The 19,996-nt window shown below is 41.2% G+C and overlaps 1 protein-coding gene across 1 annotated transcript; it reads right to left on the bottom strand.

The window, feature by feature from the left end:
• Positions 1 to 2,365: 2,365 nt before the first annotated feature.
• CEP55 (centrosomal protein 55) lies at positions 2,366 to 18,816 on the bottom strand. Its single transcript, XM_061459113.1, has 8 exons — positions 18,430 to 18,816; positions 17,049 to 17,333; positions 14,528 to 14,593; positions 13,830 to 13,971; positions 11,445 to 11,761; positions 5,475 to 5,546; positions 4,423 to 4,542; positions 2,366 to 2,879 (listed from the first exon to the last, which is right to left on the bottom strand). The coding sequence occupies exons 1-8, from the start codon at positions 18,814 to 18,816 to the stop codon at positions 2,673 to 2,675; spliced, it is 1,596 nt and encodes a 531-aa protein (XP_061315097.1). The 3' UTR covers positions 2,366 to 2,672.
• Between the last annotated feature and the right edge of the window lie 1,180 nt (positions 18,817 to 19,996).

The following is a 19,996-nucleotide window of genomic DNA, read 5'->3' as shown; positions in this document are numbered from 1 at the left end:
ATTTCACACTGGCTTGCTGTTTACAAAGAACACAGTTCATGAAAGCCAGGGTTTATAAATTTGCTGGTACTAGTGAATACGTGCATTAATCCAGAAGCTTCCCCAGAACATCTTCAAATGATGCAGATTTCACAGAATTTCTGCCAGGTTGAGATTCAGTTACTTGAAATGGACATAACTCAGAAAAAGACTTCTGAAATTATAAACACAAACTACTTGAAATAACAGCATTTTAAAAATTACGTCCTGCCTTACAAAGAACTAAATTTGCAGCTAAATCCTAGCATTAAGATGAGCTCATTAGGCACAAACCTCTTTGTCCCACATCTGACTAGAGAGAGGAGCAGCAGACCTTTAGTCCTTTTTATTCTTCATTTATTTTTAGGATAAAAATAATTTTCAGTCCTAGAGAAAAAACAGTGAAACAATCTGCATGCTTTCTGGAGTTTTATAGTTGGTTTTAGTCACATGTGACAACAATATTATTTGTGGTAATGCCTTCAAAATAGGTCTTCTGATGCACTAGAATGTCATATTGGTAATTTTCGACATACACCACCCTGATGTCAAGCAAGGTTTTTCTGTGCTTAGGTCTAATATTTAGCCGGTAGGACTGAACTAAAGTTCAGAAGAGGTGCTGGAATGAACAAAACTTTTTAAAGGCTATCACATTATCAACTTAATGATTCTCACTCTACAGTACCTGTTTCTAATGAAAAAGTGGTTTATGCTACTGAAGACTGTAGCAGGCAAACTTATTTCATCCATAATACATAAAAGATCAGAATTTCCTTTTGCAGAAACTATGCCAAGTATGCAACTGAGAATAGAATGCCAGCAGATTGGCGTGTTCTTAAAAGACAACTAACTTAAACTTCCAGAAGTAGTTTAATTAGAGATTAAAAATATTAGGGTGCAAGAAAAAGCACAGTCATTATACTGAATTTAAAAAATATCTAAAAAGAAAGACATGAAATTAAAACAATTTTCTTCATAGAAAAACCTTGAGATTCTGAAGAATAATTTCTTTTTTACTCATTAGTTCATCATATCTTTGGTCAAAAGCTGTAGCTACAATTGAGCATTAGCCTGAGACATGGTCAGTGAAAATGAAAAATGGATAGATAGTGGCTAATACAATAGATTTGGCAAACACATTTCAGATATTAAGCTAATAGCTTTTAACATTTTCTTAGGAGCATTAGATTTAATTGATAATAACATCACTTGATATTATAATAGTTACTGAAAACAACCTGGAAGACACCATCACATTTAAGAATAATGTTTAACCATCAGGGATTAGGGTGAACATAATGGGGTAAATGCACACAGCTTTGCAGCAAAATGTGATGGAAAAAGCTGGTATTACGTAGCAATCACAATCAGTGTGGCAGAGATAGACCTGGGGTCTATCAGCAAACCATAAGAGTGCAAAAGAAGCAAATTTCTCTTAACTAGTGTATCTTTGTAAAATTTCCTCACTTTAATTTTTGTGGAAGGAACTGCTTGTTGAACTTAACTATGGATGCAAGGAGTAAAATGCTTGCAACAGATCCTGGTTTACAGTAAGTGCTAAAGGAAGATAACAATGTGATTGCAAATCTACAAAGGATTTTTTTTGCCCGTTTCTAATTTGTTGCAAGAATTTATTGCTGACATGTTTTCTGTATTAATAACAAAATACAGTGACAGTTCAAATCCACTAGAGCAATCTATTAAAAACTGCTCTTTTGAACTGGGATATTTGTGAAATGTAACAGATGGAATAACTGACATTTCCCAACTTTAACCTCTAAAATGCAGAAGTGCAAGCAAGTTTACTTCAGTATAATTCTACACCTAAACTTCAAGAGTGGTGTCTGACACTGTTTGAAATACAAAATTTTCCAGTACCAAGAAAGTTTTTATTTGCTAGAAATTTGGTTTTCCCAACAGCATTTTATTTTTTGAGAAGAAAAACCTTGGTCAGCATTTTTATATGAGCTCTGTCACCCTTGATTGTAGTTCAGGAAAATAAACTACTTATGATTGATGCTTTCAACATGAATCTTAAGCAGCAAAGATCTAACATGACCCTCCTGAGTTTTAACGTATCAGGATGGTGATACATTACACATGTATGATACATATATAATTATACATAATACATACACTACACACATGCGCATACCCCCGTATACATAAATATATATATATATATATATATATATATATATATATATATATATATATATAGTTCACCATGAAGGCAAAAAAATCTTCTGCAGCTATTACTGTCAGTTAAGGTACAGGCACAGTCATCAGGAATCACCAGCCAAGAACTGGATATGCCAAATATTAAAATAAAGTCTGACACAATAGGTGTGCTTTTACTGCTCCCATTTTTAATAGTGCAAAAAACATACGTCAGTAGTTTGCTATTTGAAGATGTTCCTCATTCTAAAAATATTTCCATTGGCAACCAAATATGCAGTAGCTAATTTTTTGCAAACACAGTCATGTGAGGCTAAATAAATTACTATGATGTTTTTGTGGAACCGTGTTATAAAACTAGTAGTCCTTTATATAACATTAGGAAAGAAAAAAAAAAAGCTTTAAAAAGATATTTTGCCTTTGTAGAAGAGCACATTGACTGCGTATAAAGCAAATACAGTAAGTCTGTTTGGAGCTCAAGCTGTACAAAAGTCAATATGTGCTAGTAGTTCTCTATGCTGACTTGTTGGATATTGCATTTTACACCTGGGACACTCAAGAAAACTTTCATCAAGAAGGTTGGAATGTTTTGGAGAAGGACTTCCGTCATACACGGTCAGCTTTTCTTCAAATGCAACTTGCAAGTCCTCTTGCAGCTCCATACGTCCAGATTCCTGGATTTTCTGGAAAAGAAGATTAAGTGTAAGGTTGGGGCATGCATGCACTGATCAGATATTAAGGTTTTATGGCACACAAGCCTTGTGTGTATTACGGCACTAAAGGTAGAATTTTAAAGATGGCTAAATGCAGTGACACTACTCGTGCTAAAACCAGAGGGCTTGTTGTACAATTCTAACACATTTAGATTAGATTGTAGCTAGCTTTTCTACAGACTATTTAAGACAGGTTTGCCCACAGTGTCTGACTGGGAATCCTTCCCCAGCCATCTTCCTACCTGCTCACACACTATGTTCCCTTAATAAAACAATGCCTCGATCACCTCTACATAGGATACTGCCTAATTACCTTCCCCGAAACTCTACTTCTGATCTCATGTGTGAAGTTCTTGTCAAGCACTCTGTCCCTAACTGCAAAAGGCACCTGTCCATTTCACAGCTGCTCCTCCAGCTTCTTAGCACAGAGGAACTCAAAGTTGTAACTTCCCTGCTCTGCCCAAACTTTTGCTCTACTCCCAACAGACAAGTTTTCCAGTGGTCTCCCCAGGCAGCTGCAGCAGTGAATGCCATCTTAGCAAGTGGGGCTCTCCCAGGGGCAACACATGTTGAAGTGTTGTGAAGTGAGTGAGGAACACCAGAATCTCTGGATTCATTCCATTCCCTTCCTCTTTTGAGAAAATACTTCAAGTTGCCTACAACTAAAAGGGAAAGCAGTCTGGCAGAGTTGCAGAAGAAATCCTCATATGCAACATGTTAGGAACTTTTGCCTTTATCTTCTTTGTAAAAATCAGAGTGGCCCCAGACCTGATCTAATGAGGGTCATGGGTTCCATTTTTGAAGCTCATTTAAGTCTAGAACTGCAATTTTGACAATCTTATTCAGCTATCACCTAATCTTACAAGGTTAGGCAATCCTGGATAAAGCAGAGCAAAACAGACCGATGGCTTGCTTAATACTTAATCTTTCCCTATAAATTTCTCCATTAAGTTTAGGGTTCAAGTCTAGGTGGCTTTCTTGGGCTTATATAATAAGCAGCAAACAAACCACATTCCTCACAATACAACAAATGTCTTTATTCATTGTAGTAGGGGGCTTGTCTTTTTGGACACGAAAGCCCCAGGTTTTAATGGCCTACCCATCCTGCATCAGATGGTGGTGGGGGAGGAATTCAACTTCTATGTTTCTGGATTCCATCCTATTCACCAGCAGCAAGACTGAATAGAAGCATAATGCAGCTTTGCCATTGTACAACAGACAAAACTAGATAACACATTGTGATACAAAACACAGTTACTTTCCCCGCTCAGGAACCTGACTGTTCTGGATCTGCAGTACTAGGTCTGCATGCATGCTGTAAAGAAAAATGATGCCTAATTAGCTGACATAGGGCTCTGCATCTTGCGGACACACACCTAAAGGATGTAAGGACCTACAGGGAATATTTGATGACATGAACAGAAGACTCACTACACTTGAAATAAGATGTGAAAAGATGCACATTTATGCAAAATTCCTGACTAAATTCACCTGCAAGTTATTCAGTACATACCAGAGGTTCCAGACGGGCTATTTGCTCCCTAGCCTCACGCAGTTCCTTAAGGACTTCGTTTAACTGGTGCTGCAAGTTCTGCTGATCAAGATGTTTATTCTCAAAGTCTGTGGTGCATATCTGCATCAGGCAACCCCCCCAGAGTGAAAAGTAAAGAATTAAGTTCACAATTATTAACAACTGGGGGAGGGGGTGTCCCCTTCTATATACTTAAGTTTTATTCTGCAATCATATCTTATAATGTAATTTTAGAAAAAAAAAAAAAAAAGTGCCTTGTTGCTTTCACTACAGTGAAATTCATACATGCCCAATTATGAAAATCTTCTCCCCTAGCAGAGGTGGAATTTGAAGTTATTTTGGTTGGAACACACTTCAAGCTGTCTTGCAATTTTAAGCTGAGCATTGTACAGAAAATCATATGTGTAAGTTCTCATTAAAAATGACAGTTTCTCATTAAAAATGACAGTTCTCATTAAAAAAGACAGGATCTTTCTTGTATCAAGATAATTTGGTCAGGAACTATGGGTAATACTGTACACCCAAGCCTAGAAAATAAATGAAACTCCCCCCCCCCTCCCAATAACATCAGTTAGAGGTAAGAATGTTTTTGGAAAAAAATAGAGAATATGAAAAATATAGCAATGCAATTATTTGTACATTACAAAACTTCAATAAGCTGATTGGTTTTAGCCTGTTTCCCATACCTAATCTGAGGCTGTACAGTTGATAAGTGATTGTGAAGAAAACATAAAATCATAGAATAATTAGGGTTGGAAAAGAGCTTAATATCATCTAGTTCCAACCCCCTACCATGGGCAGGGACACCACACACTAAACCATGTCACCCAACACTTTGTCCTGTAAAAGGTTATAGATCTTAGTCTTGATACATGTCAATTTTTGGAAGCATGAAGAGATTACTAGGCATGAATATTCAACTGTGAGTATTACTTTATTTAATATATTAATCACTCTTACATTTGAAGTTAGTCTAGAAAGCCCTTGTGTATAATACAAATTAAGTATCAGCATCTCAGCATGTAATTGGGTACCTGTTGTTCCAACAAAGCTATCCTACTGTGTTCCTCCTGCCGTTTGAGCAATAATTTACGAAGAAGTTGCACCTACAAGGAAGAGAAACATTTTTAACAAAATTCCATATACAACAGTTAATAAGCTTGACAAATAATAACTCTAAAATGGGGTGGAAGTAAACTTTTATATTCCAACACCAACAGAAAACGTATGCCTGGTATGCAACAGACAAACCAAATTCAAATGTCTGTACTTCCCTGGGGTTTTCCCCAGGGAAACATTATTATTGCATTGAGGAAACAAAAACCTTAACTTCCTTAGACAATTGCCTAACACAAACAAAAATGTGCACACATAACTGTATTTGTGCTAACATGCCATGATCTTAATAAAAAACAAGCAATGCTTTTTTTTTCATAGAACAAGTTCAAGACTCGGGAAGTGCTATACTATAACGGATTATGTAAATATATACAATAAAATATCCTCCATTAACAGCAGGTAGCAACTCTTATAGTGAATGCCGTTGTTCAGCTAAAAAAAAAAAAAAACCCACAACCCAACAAAAATCACCAAAAACCCCCCAAAACAACCCCCTTTTAATCATTATTAATCAGAGAGAAGCAGCCTGCATTTCGAGAGCTAAACTGTTGCTCCAGGCACCACAGTAGGCTATGAGAATTTCATTCTTATATTTATTCTCAGCTCTGTATTGCTTTGTTATTGACCCCAAAACTTCTCCAAGCAGCAAGTCTATCTTATTTGGATTCACTGCAGACAGTCCTTCAAGGAGGACCTTCCAGTTTCTCTTCAGCAGATGTGTAGTCATGATTTTATATTTGAAAGAAGAAACAATAGATTTATTTTGTTTTTTTTTTTTGTTAGTAACACCATGCTTATAGGAATATTCCGAGACACCAGACACCACTGTACCACTGTCACTGTGGACCAGGAGCGCGGTGAACAGAGCGGGCAAACAGAGCGGGTCGAGGCACTTTGCGCAGGCAGGTGAGCAGGATGGTGAGCCCTTGGCGTATGACCAGGGCCTGGTCCACGAGCTCTGCTCTGGCTGCCCCGGCGGTGGCCAGCGTAGGCACCCAGGCAGAGCCGATGAGAGGGGAGGCTGCAGTGCAGAGCTCGGGGTGTAGAGAGTGCCTGCACCGGTCTGGTGAGGGAATGGTGCACAACGGGCTGGGCTGCACTCGGTGCTCCCTGGTGGAGGTCCCCCTGCAGCAGGGGCTGAGCTGCGGGACGCTGTCAGTAGGCTGCGAGATGTCAGGGAAGCTGAGAGGAAGCAGGAATGCTTGCTCCTGGCCCAAACTGTGCAGGAGCCTCAAGCTTCCCCTCTAGCTCATGAAGGAAAGAAGGAGACCGTTAACCTGGGAAGCTGGGAATTAGTGACAGAAAAAAAAAACAAGAAAAGGAGGAAAAGGACAATCAAAAGCAAGGGGCTTCCCCATCTGTTGTCCCCATGCAGAAACTCTTTGCTGTCCTGCAGGGGGCTAATGAGGAAACACACTCAAGCCAGAAACAGCCAGCTGATGCACTGGTAAAGATCTCTACTGGTGCTGCCAGGAAAAAGCAGCACCGTAGTAGCAGGGGACTCTACACTGAAAGAGACAGAGGCACTCATCTGTCGGCCTGACCCCGTCTCATGGGAGGTGTCTTGCCTACCAGGGGCATGGATCAGAGATGTGGCAGAGAGGATACATGTGGGTGCTAGGGATATAGATAGTAGTAGCCTGGGGAACATAAAGAAGGGCTACAGAGCACTGGGGGAGGTGATTAGGGGCTCTCGAGCTCAGATTGTCTTTTCTTCAATTATCCAGGATACAGGGGAGGACCTAAAAAAAGCTAGGATGATCAGCCAGGTTAATAAATGGTTAGAAGGGTGGTGTCATAGTCAGGGGTTTGGGTGTCTTGAACACAGGACCCAAGTTTGTAGGCCAGGTCTAGTGGGGGCTGATGGAGCTGGTCTGATGATAAAGAAGGGAAAGAGCAGTTTTGGTAGGAGGCTTGCCAGACTGGTCAAGGAGGCTTTATACTAGATGGGGGGGCATCATTCCATCCCAACACACCCTGTCAGTTGCCAGCACCTATAATAAATGCTCGGAGCAATGTAGAGATACCCCAGCCGCGCCAGCCAATGAGCCGGCTTCATTTGGAGCTCAGCTCAGACGCCTCTATACAAATGCCTGTAGCATGGGGAACAAACAAGAGGAATTAGAGATGCGTGCACGTCTACAGGAATATGATATAACAGGCATCACAGAAACATGGTGGGATGGCTCCTATGACTGCAGTGTTGGAATGGAAGGTTACAGGCTCTTTAGAAAAGACAGGCCTGGCAGGCGGGGAGGGGGAGTTGCCCTTTATGTTAGGGATAGGCTGGAGAGTATGGAACTGTCTGGGGACAGGTGAGCAGTTAACAGAGAGTTTGTGGGTCAGGTTTAAAGGGAATATAGCTATGGGAGACATTACTGTGGGGATCTGTTACAGACCGCCTGATCAAGGAGAGCCTGCGGATGAAGCACTCCATAGACACACAGGAAAAGCCTCACGCTCGCAGGCCCTTGTTCTCATGGGTGACTTCAACGACCCTGACATCTGTTGGAAGGACGGTACAGCCTGGCACAAGCAATCCAGGAGGTTCCTCGACTGTGTACAAGACAACTTCCTTCTGCAAGTAATTGAGGAGCCGACAAGGAGAGGTGCCACCAACAGGGAAGGGCTGGTTGGAAATGTGACGCTCCAGGGCAGCCTTGGATGCAGCGATCATGAGATGCTCGAATTTGAGATCCTCAGGACAGTGAGAAGAGCGTGCAGCAAGCTCAGTGCCCTGGACTTCAAAAGAGCAGACTTTGGCCTCTTCAGGAACCTGCTTAGGAAGGTTCCATGGGATACAGCCCTAGAGGGCAGGGGGGCCCAAAACTCTTGGTTGATATTCAAGGATCACCTGCTACAAGCTCAGGAGTGTTGCATCCCAACTAGAAGGAAGTGCAGCAGGAGGGCCAGGAGACCTCCTTGGATGGATAAGGAGCTTCTGAGGAAAATTCAAATGAAAAAAAGAGGCTTATAATAAGTGGAAGCAAGGACAGGTGGCATGGGAAGAGTACAGGGATGTTATCTGGAAAGCTGGGGAGCAGGTTAGGAAAGCTAAGGCCCAGTTAGAATTAAACTTAGCTAGGGATATTAAGGATAACAGGAAGGGATTCTACAAGTACATAGCAAATAAAAAAAACAGACTAGGGAGAACGTAGGCCCCCTCAGGAAGCTCTCAGGAGAACTGGCTACACAGGATTTGGAGAAGGCTGAGGTTCTGAATGACTTCTTTGCCTCAGTCTTCACTGCAAATGCTCTGACCACATCACCCAAGCCTTGGAAGGCAGATGCAGGGACTGTGAGAATGAAGACCTTGCGCCCACTGTAGGAGAGGATCTGGTTCGAGACCATCTTAAAAACCTGAACATGCACAAGTCCATGGGTCCTGATGAGATCCATCCGCGGGTCCTGAAGGAGCTGGCAAAAGAAGTTGCTAAGCCACTGGCCATCATATTTGAGAAATAATGGCAGTCAGGTGAAGCTCCTGATGACTGAGAAAAGGGAAATATAACCCCCATTTTCAAGAAGGGGAAAATGGATGACCCAGGGAATTACAGACCAGTCAGTCTCACCTCTGTGCCTGGCAAAATCTTGGAGCAGATTCTCCTGGAAGGCATGCTAAGGCACACAAATATCAACAAAGTGCTTGGTGACAGCGAGCATGGCTTCACTAAGGGGAAATCCTGCCTGACCAATCTGGTGGCCTTCTATGATGGGGCTACAGAACTGATGGACAGGGGTAGAGCAGTTGATGTCATCTACCTGGACTTGTGTAAAGCGTTTGACACTGTCCCACACGATGGGGATGGACCACTCGGTGGATAAAGAACTGGCTGAATGGCCGCACATAGAGAGTTGTGGTCAATGGCTCAATGTCCAGCTGGAGACCAGTAATGAGTGGTGTCCCTCAGGGATCGGTGTTGGGACTGGTCTTGTTCAACACCTTTGTGGCTGACATGGACAGTGGGATTGAGTGCGCCCTCAGCAAGTTTGCCAATGACACCAAGCTGTGTGGTTCGGTTGATGCGCTGGAGGGAAGGAATGCCATCCAGAGGGACCTTGACACACTTGTGAGGTGGGCTGATGCCAACCTCATGAAGTTTAACCATGCCAAGTGCAAGGTCCTACACCTGGGTCAGAGCAATCCCAGGCACAGCTACAGGTTGGGCAGAGAAGAGATTCAGAGCAGCCCTGTGGAGAAGGACTTGGGGGTGTTGGTTGATGAGAAAATGAACATGGGCTGGCTTCAGTGTGCGCTTGCAGCCCAGAAAGCCAACCGTATCCTGGGCTGCATCAAAAGGAGCGTGACCAGCAGGTTGAAGGAGGTCATCCTGTCCCTTTACTCTGCTCTTGTGAGAAATCACCTGGAGTATTGTGTGCAGTTCTGGTGTCCTCAACATAAAAAGGACATGGAACTGTTGGAACAAGTCCAGAGGAGGGCCAAAAGGATGATCAGGGGACTGGAGCACCTCCTGTATGAAGACAGGCTGAGAAAGTTGGGGCTGTTCAGCCTGGAGAAGAGAAGGCTGCGTGGACACCTCATAGCAGCCTTCCAGTATCTGAAGGGGCCCTATAGGGATGCTGGGGAGGGACTCTTCATTAGGGACTGTAGTGATAAGACAAGGGGTAATGGGTTAAAACTTAAACAGGGGAAGTTTAGATTGGATATAAGGAGGAAATTCTTTCCTGTTAGGGTGGTGAGGCACTGGAATAGGTTGCCCAGGGAGGTTGTGAATGCTCCATCCCTGGCAGTGTTCAAGACCAGGTTGGACAAGGCCTTGGGTGATACGGTTTATTGTGAGGTGTCCCTGCCCATGGCAGGGGGGTTGGAACTAGATGATCTTAAGGTCCTTTCCAACCCTAACTATTCTATGATTCTATAACTCTAACTCTCCATGCAGGGGAAGCAGCAAAGTGCTCATATTCCAAACAAAAGAAGGGAAGCACTGAATATTTTTAAATACAAATACACAGCACGTATATGTCTTCTCCCACTTCTTATCAGCCAGAGATGTCAAATTCATTGAGCTCAAAAAAAAGGAGGAAGGAAGGAAGAATTAAGAAGAAATTTTTTTTAACTGCAAGTCATCACAGTACTCTCTGGAACAATTAGAATCTGATGCAAAAGCCGCAGAACAAATCTAGCAACAGCATAAACCACAGGTCTTGAGCAGCCTGATGGGCACTCCTTAGATTTATAACTACAGAACTCTGCTCAGTGGTTTCTACCATAGCTGTTTTCAAGATAGAAACCACTTAAGGTCCATTCCTTCCTTTGCTTATCTGGCCCTTGCTTTATAGTACTCAGATGTGCCTGCATAGTTATTATGCATGGCATTATATAGAGAATCAAATGCAGGAACTCATCTGAATGGAAACACAAACAAACCGAAGCCCCCAGCTGCACAGCCATGGTTGTTGGCTGAAGGCACTATCCAGGGGCATAGCTGCTCCTCCAGGAAGTAAAACTACAAGGCCACATGTGCATTGCAGCAGCCAGGAGACAGCACGTCAGTGATATTCCACAGTTAGGACTGCATGATAAAGTAGCCTGTACGGACTTGAATTTTTACCTTTCCTTTTTCTTTACCCTGAGGATGAACTAGATTAGAATAAATTATTCTCTTGCTTCTCCCTCTTGTGTCCCACAAGACCAGGGAAATAAGTGAACAAGTAAGTGAAGTTTCCTTGTTTAAACAACAAGAGTTTGATTTTGATGCAACCCAATATATTACAGAATTCAGTTTTAAGAGAAGGACCTAAGTCTAGCAATACATAAAGAACAGTCAACAGGGTGGGGAATGGTCCATTCTGATTCAGTATGACTTTTCAGCTCTCTTGATTCTTTGGAAATGTACCCTAAACTTCCAAATGCATCCACCTACCTGACATAAAAGATCTTCAGACTTTTTCTTTTCTTCTCTGAGCTGCCATTTAATAGCTTCATTTTCTTGTTTTAATCTCTGCACTTTCTCTTCTTTCATTTTATTTTCATTTTCTAGAGTCTTGGTTGCAGCAACCTGTTGTGACTGCAATAAGGCATTTAAACTCATTATTTCTTGTTGTGTTTCTTCGTACTTCTTCTTGAATTTGTTAAGTTCAGATCTTAGCTGAGTTACAGTGCTTCTTTCAGTCTCGAGATCAGTCTTAGCAGTTAGTAGCAGCTGGTCATAATATTTTTGCTTTTCCTCTTGTAGATGACCTTAAAGAGTCAAAAATAATTGAGATAGTAATGTGGGGGGAAAAAAAAACAAAATAAAACACACCTTAAACATCAGAACATCAAATCCTTGACAGTATTTTAAGACATAATGATAGAAATCGACATTCTAGGCTATTACACAGCTCAGATTCATACCAAACTTTACCTAAAACAACTTTCAGCAAAGCCTCCTTCCCAATATAGTTACTTGCAAACTGCAACTTGGCTTGTGTATAGTATTCTGTGCTACAGCTTCCTTCACTAACCCTTATAGCAACAATACAGCCTTTGCCCTGACTATACAAGTTCCATGTACTACACGTAGTTCTTATATGGCCTCATACATAACACCGATGCATGGGAATCAAAGCCCAAAGACACCAGATTCTCACTTCCAGATCTAAATCTCCTTAACCAAAGTTCTGGCATTACTCCCTCCCCAGATATCCCTGGGAGCTGATGGGCTGTATTTCACCACTGTTGACCAAAGCCAGACAATCCATTACCTTTTGCAGACTATCTTCTTCAAATTTTATGCCATTATTTACTTCTAAATTGCAAACAGAAAGGACTAGGATGCTTTTATTTAAAAAAGCCTGCTTCATGGCTAGTGACTGTTACTTCAACCAGAGTTTGAAAAAAATTCTGCCTAGTGGCCCAAGAAAAGTTTAGCAAATAGGAGAAAAAAAAAAATAAAAACTAAAAGCAAAGAGGCAATCTGTAGAAATTCAGTGGTAATACAAAATATACCTAGAAGCAGAACAGGGAATGCAGAATTCCACAGGCTTTGCTGATTTATGGCACTGCAAATTTCTTGACTTTGTTACTTTTCCTACTGAAGGCTTCACCTCATTCTTCAAAGTGTCATTTACAAGGAAGAGTATCTTGCTTGACTATTCTTCCTCACCTTGACTGCAAACTAGGCCTTACCTTCTTATTAGCAATACTGCTTTATAGAGTGGCAAGATCCTCAGGTACACATGGAGTTTTTTCCAAGGAAAAATTTGCCATATCTACTTTCAACTTGTACAGTTAAGTTCTTAGAAACTTGGATTTTTGCTACTGTCTAGCTGACTGAAGAGAGGAACTTTCTTTACTCCTAGTCTCCTGGCTGTTCTGATGACAGAACTGACTGCAATAATTCTGAGCTACATTTCCTGGTGAGCTACTGCAGTCTGCTCCCTCTAAAATACTGTTCATGAATTTCTAAACAGCACCAAAACAAGATTATGGTATTTTACTGCTTTCCATAAAGATTCAAGGAGTAATACAGAAACCAAGCCACTGCACTTGAATTACTAAGTGGCAAGTACCTGTGGGCATACTTTTGCTCGAGATGATGCTAATTCTAGTGAATTTACCTTGCAGGTCAGTTGCAGCACATACAAAATTAAGAATTACATAATAAGAAAAGCAAGCCAAACCCTTTTGGTTCTTTTGTTCAATGTGATTTTAATATTATTCCACATGCTGGTCAAGCACAAAGTCAATCTGAATGTGTGTTACTGAGAGGGTGCTCATTATTGAGGAGCTGCATAGCACGGAAGTGGAGGTGGCCAGATATATATTGCAAAACACTCCTCTGGATAGCTGCCAAAACCTATGACAGGTTTTCATGCTCTGTAACAACTGTTCGGATGAGTGAAGAACGTGGCAGTCTTGAGTCATTTTTATAATATTTATCTTGAAACAAGTAAATTTAAAAAACCTGATCCACACCTAGCTAATAAATCCTTAATGCATCCATTATGTAGGTTGAAAGTGTACTTTGAAGGATGGGAGACACATATATATTTGCCTTGACACTTTCCACAAACAGAAAGGTTGCTAATAGAGTGTCAAGGCTGTTAAAAACCATCTCTGAAATAGATAAGAACATGAAATACTGTTGATCAAGTAACAGAGATAGATAACAGGAAGCAAAGAAATTTTACTTAGCCAAGTTTTACCATTAAACAAAAATGTTGAGAAGGAAGTCTTGATTTTGTTTTATTGTGCTATAATTTGTTTTCAGAAAACTTACTCTATAGGTTTCGGTCACTTCTGGGAAAAAAAGTAAAGTCAATACCTTCAGAACTGAATTCTTTAGATTGTTGTTGGCTGCCTATTTCTGACTTCTGTTCAAGTTCAAAGATCCTTCCAAGCAGGCCCCTGACATATGCCTCACGTTGTTGGTCATACAGTAGCCACTGTTGGTTTTTCTCAAGTGCCTTCATGAAAAGGAACAGAAGTACAATAAGAAAGCCTCTAGTAATTTATCAGATTTCAAAAGTATTAGTCTTATTTCTTAATATTAAAGTTACATATTATACAGTTAAAAAAGATAAGCTAGTTAATTCTGCTGCAAAATGTAGTAATCTCTGTGCAACAATTACAGCACATCTTCATTTGGAAAAATGTCAGGTTTCTGAGCATAAGTTAAAATTGCAGCAATATTAAATACTGACTGGCTTACTTGGAAAGGGGAAATGACTTAAAAATGAAGATTTCATGAGTTATGCCCAGATTATGAAGAACTAACCTTTCATCCTCAAATATAAAATAAATACAAAATAACATATCTTGAAAGTAGAATAAAATAAGAGTATCATTGCAACCGTAAGTTTGCAAGAACAAGGACATAGATTTTACGTCTGATTAAACCACAGAATTTTTCCATTTGGAAGGGACTACTCTGAGTTCCCATACTACCTAAAACCATATATGGCATTCTTATGCATCTTGACGCAGATGATTTGTACTTGCAGTGTTGTACAGGAAACTTACATCTTTCAGTTGTTTTTCAACCTCGTGAAGATTAGTTGGTGATCCGGTGCTGTTTGTTACAGCTTCCTGCAAAGAGCAACCCATTAGTGTTCTTTAAAATGGATGGCTGAAACAGCAAAGCTAGTCCTGTATCACGGAATCACAGAACGGTTAGGGTTGGAAAGGACCTTAAGATCATCTAGTTCCAACCCCCTGCCATGGGCAGGGACACCTCACACTGCCTTGAGCACTGACAGGTATGGAGTGTTTATCACTTCTTTGAGCAACCTGTTCCAGTGCCTCATCACCCTCACAGTAAAGAATTATCCAACCTAAACTTCCCCTGTTTAAGTTTTAACCCCTTACCCCTTGTTCTGTCACTACAGTGCCTAATGAAGTCCCTCTCCAGCATCCTTGTAGGCCCCCTTCAGATACTGGAAGGCTGCTATGAGGTCAATAACTATTAATCTCACACAAATAGGAGAAGTTTAAGGATCTTCATAGTCTTTTTTTTTTTTTCTAAAGAGGATCTAAGTTATAGAGAAAATAATTTCATATATTTAAAATAAAGTCTCCTGCTAGATACAGGACAAAGATTTACATTTAATTTATTCCATAACTCTGCAACTCATAGTTACAATAAAACTAAGAAGCCTGTCATGTGTTTTTTTTCCCAACTGCTATCTTGGAAGACCCGAAGGGTGCAGGAGAGCTGAAAAATGAAGTTATTTAGGGTATTATTTAAATACACATAAAAGACATTTGTTATTTTTCATAACCTCATACCGGTTACCAGTTTGACAATAAGCCAGACCCATAGGATTGTTGTGAAAAGCTGGAGACCGGGACAACTTCATTGGGATAACAGTAAGATTATAAAGCTCTGGGAAAGCAAGCAAGCCTGTCTGAAACCACAAGGACATAGTGACTGATTTTCTGAGACTGATGCATAGCAGAGTGCTTAACGTATGAGGTGGAGTTTTTTAGGCTCATCTAAAGCTAGAGAGTAGTTAAACAGTTCTAGTGCTTTCATAATCTGACATGTTTATTCACTGCATGCTAGAAAGCTTTTCTGAAATTGTGTAGAAATAAGGGGACTTTAAGGAGAGGAAAAAAAAAAAAACAAAGTAGGTTACTTTCCTAATCCAAGCTGCATTTTCTCAAAATTTTCCTGTGATTTCTTTTAACATAATTGACAAGGTTTATAACTGAAAAAAATACAGAAGTTTGAATGCAGTCATTAAATATCAGCACTTCCTAATCAAAATAGGATTGAGAGACACTACAGTTACTTAGCTTCCTATTTCCATGAAAATTAAAATTCTGCCTCAGTGAAAACTCTCAAAATTGTGTCATGCAACTGTTACTTCTATTTTAAAGTATCCCTGCTGCTCAGGTGCCACCTAGCAGTTTCAAGTGGCATTGCTAGACTTTCAAGTATTCCAAGTCATCCAGTCAAAACATCAGTAACATTTTGCTGTCCTCTGTTGATAAATCAATTTAAAAGATTAAACGAAAATTCTGGCTTTAAACTAAAAGATATTCTGGTAGTTCATTGACAAAACTATCGTGGAAATATCTTGAAAATTAACATACATTTTAAATTCTCTACCAAATTTGAACTTTTGATATTGAAAATAACCACATTGCATTAAAGTGGTATTTTCCAAGATACTGCATTATTAGAAGTGACACAGATAGGTATTATCATTGAAAATTAGTAGTTTAAGATATTTTGCTATGTATTTGGCTAAAGCTGACTTTCTAGAAATTACCCGATTTCCATGCAGAGCACAGAGAACCAGCACCATCTGGTGGAAAAGACTTACAGGCACCTGTTTTTAGGTACCGAGTTCCCTGTGCCCCTTGATGAGATACCAGTACTTTTTCTCTGGAACATATGGACAAACCGGAGTGGAAAAAACAGCTGTAGAAAAGTAAAAGCACTTGTAAAAGCTGCCCAGTGCCTGGCACCATGCTTATTAACCACTTTAAATGAGAGAAGCAACTCATTAGTCATCTTCTCTTCTGTCACATTGATTTACTATGTGTGATGTCATGTAGGGTACAGACAACTAGTTTTAACAACTAAGGAGCAAATGAGGATTCATAAGAGCAGGGAAAAAGACATTCTCATGACTGAAGCTGAATAGGTGAGGAAATCAGTTCGTCCTTGTTAATGCCGCATGTTCCTGTTACTGCTGCCTTCTCAGTGTGTTTAATTACTGAGCATACAAGTCCAAGGAGAGCACAATATCTGCTTAACCAACAGCAGATCATTACATGTGGTACCACCAGTCATACCACTTGCATGTGAGCTTGAAAAGGGACATTATAGTACAGCATTAGAGAATTCCCTCCTCAGCTGCAGTGCCTGAAGTCATGCTCCCTGACCATTTATCATTCAGTCTGGATAGTAGCTATTGTCAAGAATATTTCAGCATGCAACACAACTCAATTAAAAATCCATCCAAAATTTTATAACCAAAATTTTATATGGGTGCTTAGTGGGCGCAAATTCCAGTGTTTCTTCAATGCTTACCTGAGATGCTTGAGAAGTACCAGTTCTGTTTTCAAGCTCAGAACATTTTGCAGTAGCAGTGGCTAAATTACACGTTAACCGGTTCATTTCTTCTGATAGAGAACAAATTAACTGATCTTGCTTTTCTGCTTCCTTTGTTTTTTCCTCTAGTAGACTTTGTAATAAGGAGACTTCACTATTCTTGTTTTTGGACTTAAGCCTGTCTTTGAGGTTTTGGATTTCTTTGTCCTTCTCTCCAAGAAGATGGTTGTGTTTTTCTTTTTCTTTTTCAAGGGAAAGAATTTTCTAATGAAACAGAATTAAAAGTGACACAAATGAGTGTCAGTCTACGCAACAAATGCATTAGCAAGTTTACAACAGTTTGAGGAGATACTCGCTTTGAAAGGTTCTCTCTTAGCCTTTAATTAGCTGAGAATATTACTTCTTGCTCAAAACAGACAACATTACAGTGGTCATCTGAAATATTTCAAGTGATAGTAAAAGCAGTCTGAGGTAGATGAAAAAAGGAAAGAATGCAAAGAACCAAATTTCACGGACTTGTTAGGTACCGAGTTTTGTATATGAACACAGATCACAAAAGTATATGAACCTGAAAACACAAGCAGTACGAGAACTGTAAAACACATCCAGTTAAGTGGTTGGTGATGCTTCTTAGCACTGTTCGGCTTATTATTAGCTTTTGAGAAGCAGCAGACCTTGCAAACTAAATGATAGTAAGTGAAGTTACAAAAGTGTTCAGCATTTGAAGTTGAAGCATTCAGCAGAAGGATTGTTTTCCAAATTATCCAGCCTTTCAATTTCAAAATGTGCTTTAGAAGACATTTTCAACAGGCACTCTCTTTTCAGTAGACCTCCAGCACAAGTAATTATTACACAGCATTAGCAATGCATTTGAGATGCCCTGGGGCGCTATTTAAGCTTCTGAGTCTTAGTTTCAGCCCTCTAGGTTGTAATAGAAGAATGTGGTGAACTGATTGCAGTTTTATTTGCTTATAGCTGACAGAGAACATAGTTCAAGCAAATACTTTGCACCTTCTGGCATATGTCCTAGGCAACTGTTTGAAAACATAATGCTCTTTGTAGGTAGTGCTCAAAATGATTCTCTGAGACCAGCTGTTCTGAACAGCTGGACATGGAAGGACAGGCCTTAATGGAACTCTGACCTCAAGCCTTTGTATTTGACAGCCTTGTCAGATGGCAGTAATTTTATTAGTTCAGTCATCATTGAAAAATATCAAGCTAAACCAGCATTGACATCAGAGTAAACTAAGCAGTAGATGAAAGATCGGCATCTTCCTTAAAGTGGGACACACTCAGACTGATGTGAGCCGTACAAAATTAGACCATCACAAAAGCCACTTCAAGTCAAACATCACCTCACCTCCAGGAGCACGCTCCTTTCTGGATCAGTTATTCTGCTTTTCCCTTTAATGATTTCCTCCATCGATTTCCTGATGGCAGCGTTCTCCTGCTTGCACTTCTCGAGCTCACCCTCACCTCTGGAGCTACCCGACTTCAAGCCCCACTTCCCAACTATTATATCCTTGGCGGTCTTGGAGTTCATCTTTGAGCACCTGTAAAAAACAAACGTTACGGGATGGCAGCCCTTTCTGCAGGCAGGACGTGACACCCGGCACGAGTTTAAGCACGCACGGGCCCGTGAACGAGTTGGGTCCCAGCGGGGAACGGGGCTTCCAGCCCGCGGCGGACCCACCGGCCTGGCCCCGTTTACCGAGAGTTTGAATCCCGCGGCTACCAGCATCGTCATTTCCGCACACCGGAAGCGAGGCTACGGCATCTCCGATGGGCCAAACATATGGCGATCGGGTTAAAGAGCGTTTCCGCCAAGACAAGGACCGGAAGGGGCTGGCAGACCCGGCTGGGACGGGGCATGAGTTGTTTGGGGTTGGGTGCTCGTTGCCTGGTGCTGCTGGGTTCCTCGGGGATCTGGAGAGGAGGCCCATGACTCGACTGGCCAGTGCCATGGGCCTGCCTTCTCTCTGCCTCCGTTTTCTGTGCTGACGCACAGTGGTGATGGGCGGCCGCCGAGAGGCGAGGGCTGCGCCGCGGAGGCGTTTGCTTTCCCTCCGAGGGGCCGTAGTCAGTTTTCGTTTAGAGCGGGTTTCCATTTCATCGGTAAAGGGCAGCTGTAGAAGAAGGGGTGGTAGCAGATGAGCGCCCCCCACCGTGTTGCCTGCCGGTGGGTGGCTTGCCCTGCCACGGGTGTTCAGTGTACCGGCCTTTGGGGCAGCAAGAAGGCTCTGGGGTGACCTTAGAGCAGCCTTCCAGTTCATAAAAAGGGCCTGTAAGATGGAGCGAGATTTTTTTTTTTTAGCAGGGTTTGTTGCAGCAAGACGAGGGGTAATGGCTTTAAACTAAAAGAGGGGAGATTCAGGCTGGATGTGAGGAAAAAATTCTTTAGAGTGAGGTTGGTAAAATACTGGCACAGGCTGCCCAGATTGGTGGTGGATGCGCTGTCCCTGGAGACATTCAAGGCCAGGCTGGATGTGGTTCTGAGCAGCCTGGTATAGTTGAAGATGTCCCTGCTCATTGCAGGGGGTTTGAACTAGATGCGCTTTGAGGCTCCCTTCCAACCCAAACTGTTCTATAATTCTGTTTTTCTTCCCCAGCTACCATTTTTGGTACCTTTTAGAAAGGAAGCAAGGTCCATCTTGGCTTCAGAAGTATTAAGCTGGATATTTCTCATGTGACTATATAAAAATTAGGCTGAACTTTCTGCATATGACTCGCATTGCTCCATGTTGCTGGCTTCCTGTCTCATCTCTACTTAAAAAGATATCTTGCAGTGGTATGCACTGCTTGGGTTTTTTTTGCATCTGGTCCACAGCTGTCAAGCTGAACATGGGCTCACTTAGAGCAAAGAATTCTTGTACTTATCATGTAAGTTTTGCCTAGTTTAATTTCAGTAGAGTCTATGTTAAAATATT

This window comes from Pezoporus flaviventris, unplaced genomic scaffold, assembly GCF_033815535.1.
Source record: "Pezoporus flaviventris isolate CSIRO_AGI_PZ_B2104156 unplaced genomic scaffold, CSIRO_AGI_Pfla_v1 ptg000029l, whole genome shotgun sequence".
NCBI lineage: Eukaryota > Metazoa > Chordata > Aves > Psittaciformes > Psittacidae > Pezoporus > Pezoporus flaviventris.
The sequence above is the reverse complement of the archived record's forward strand: the minus strand, read 5'-3'. Positions and strand labels throughout refer to the sequence as shown.

What these genes read in the sequence shown, in the direction of transcription:
- CEP55 (XM_061459113.1), bottom strand. Translation starts at nt 18,816, where the DNA reads ATGACGATGCTGGTAGCCGCGGGATTCAAACTCTCGGTAAACGGGGCC. An exon ending in TTGAAAAACAACTGAAAGAT is followed by an intron (nt 13,972 to 14,527) that starts GTAAGTTTCCTG and finishes CTTTTCATGAAG; the next exon opens with GCACTTGAGAAAAACCAACA. An exon ending in CTGAAGATCTTTTATGTCAG is followed by an intron (nt 5,547 to 11,444) that starts GTAGGTGGATGC and finishes TCTTCCTTGTAG; the next exon opens with GTGCAACTTCTTCGTAAATT.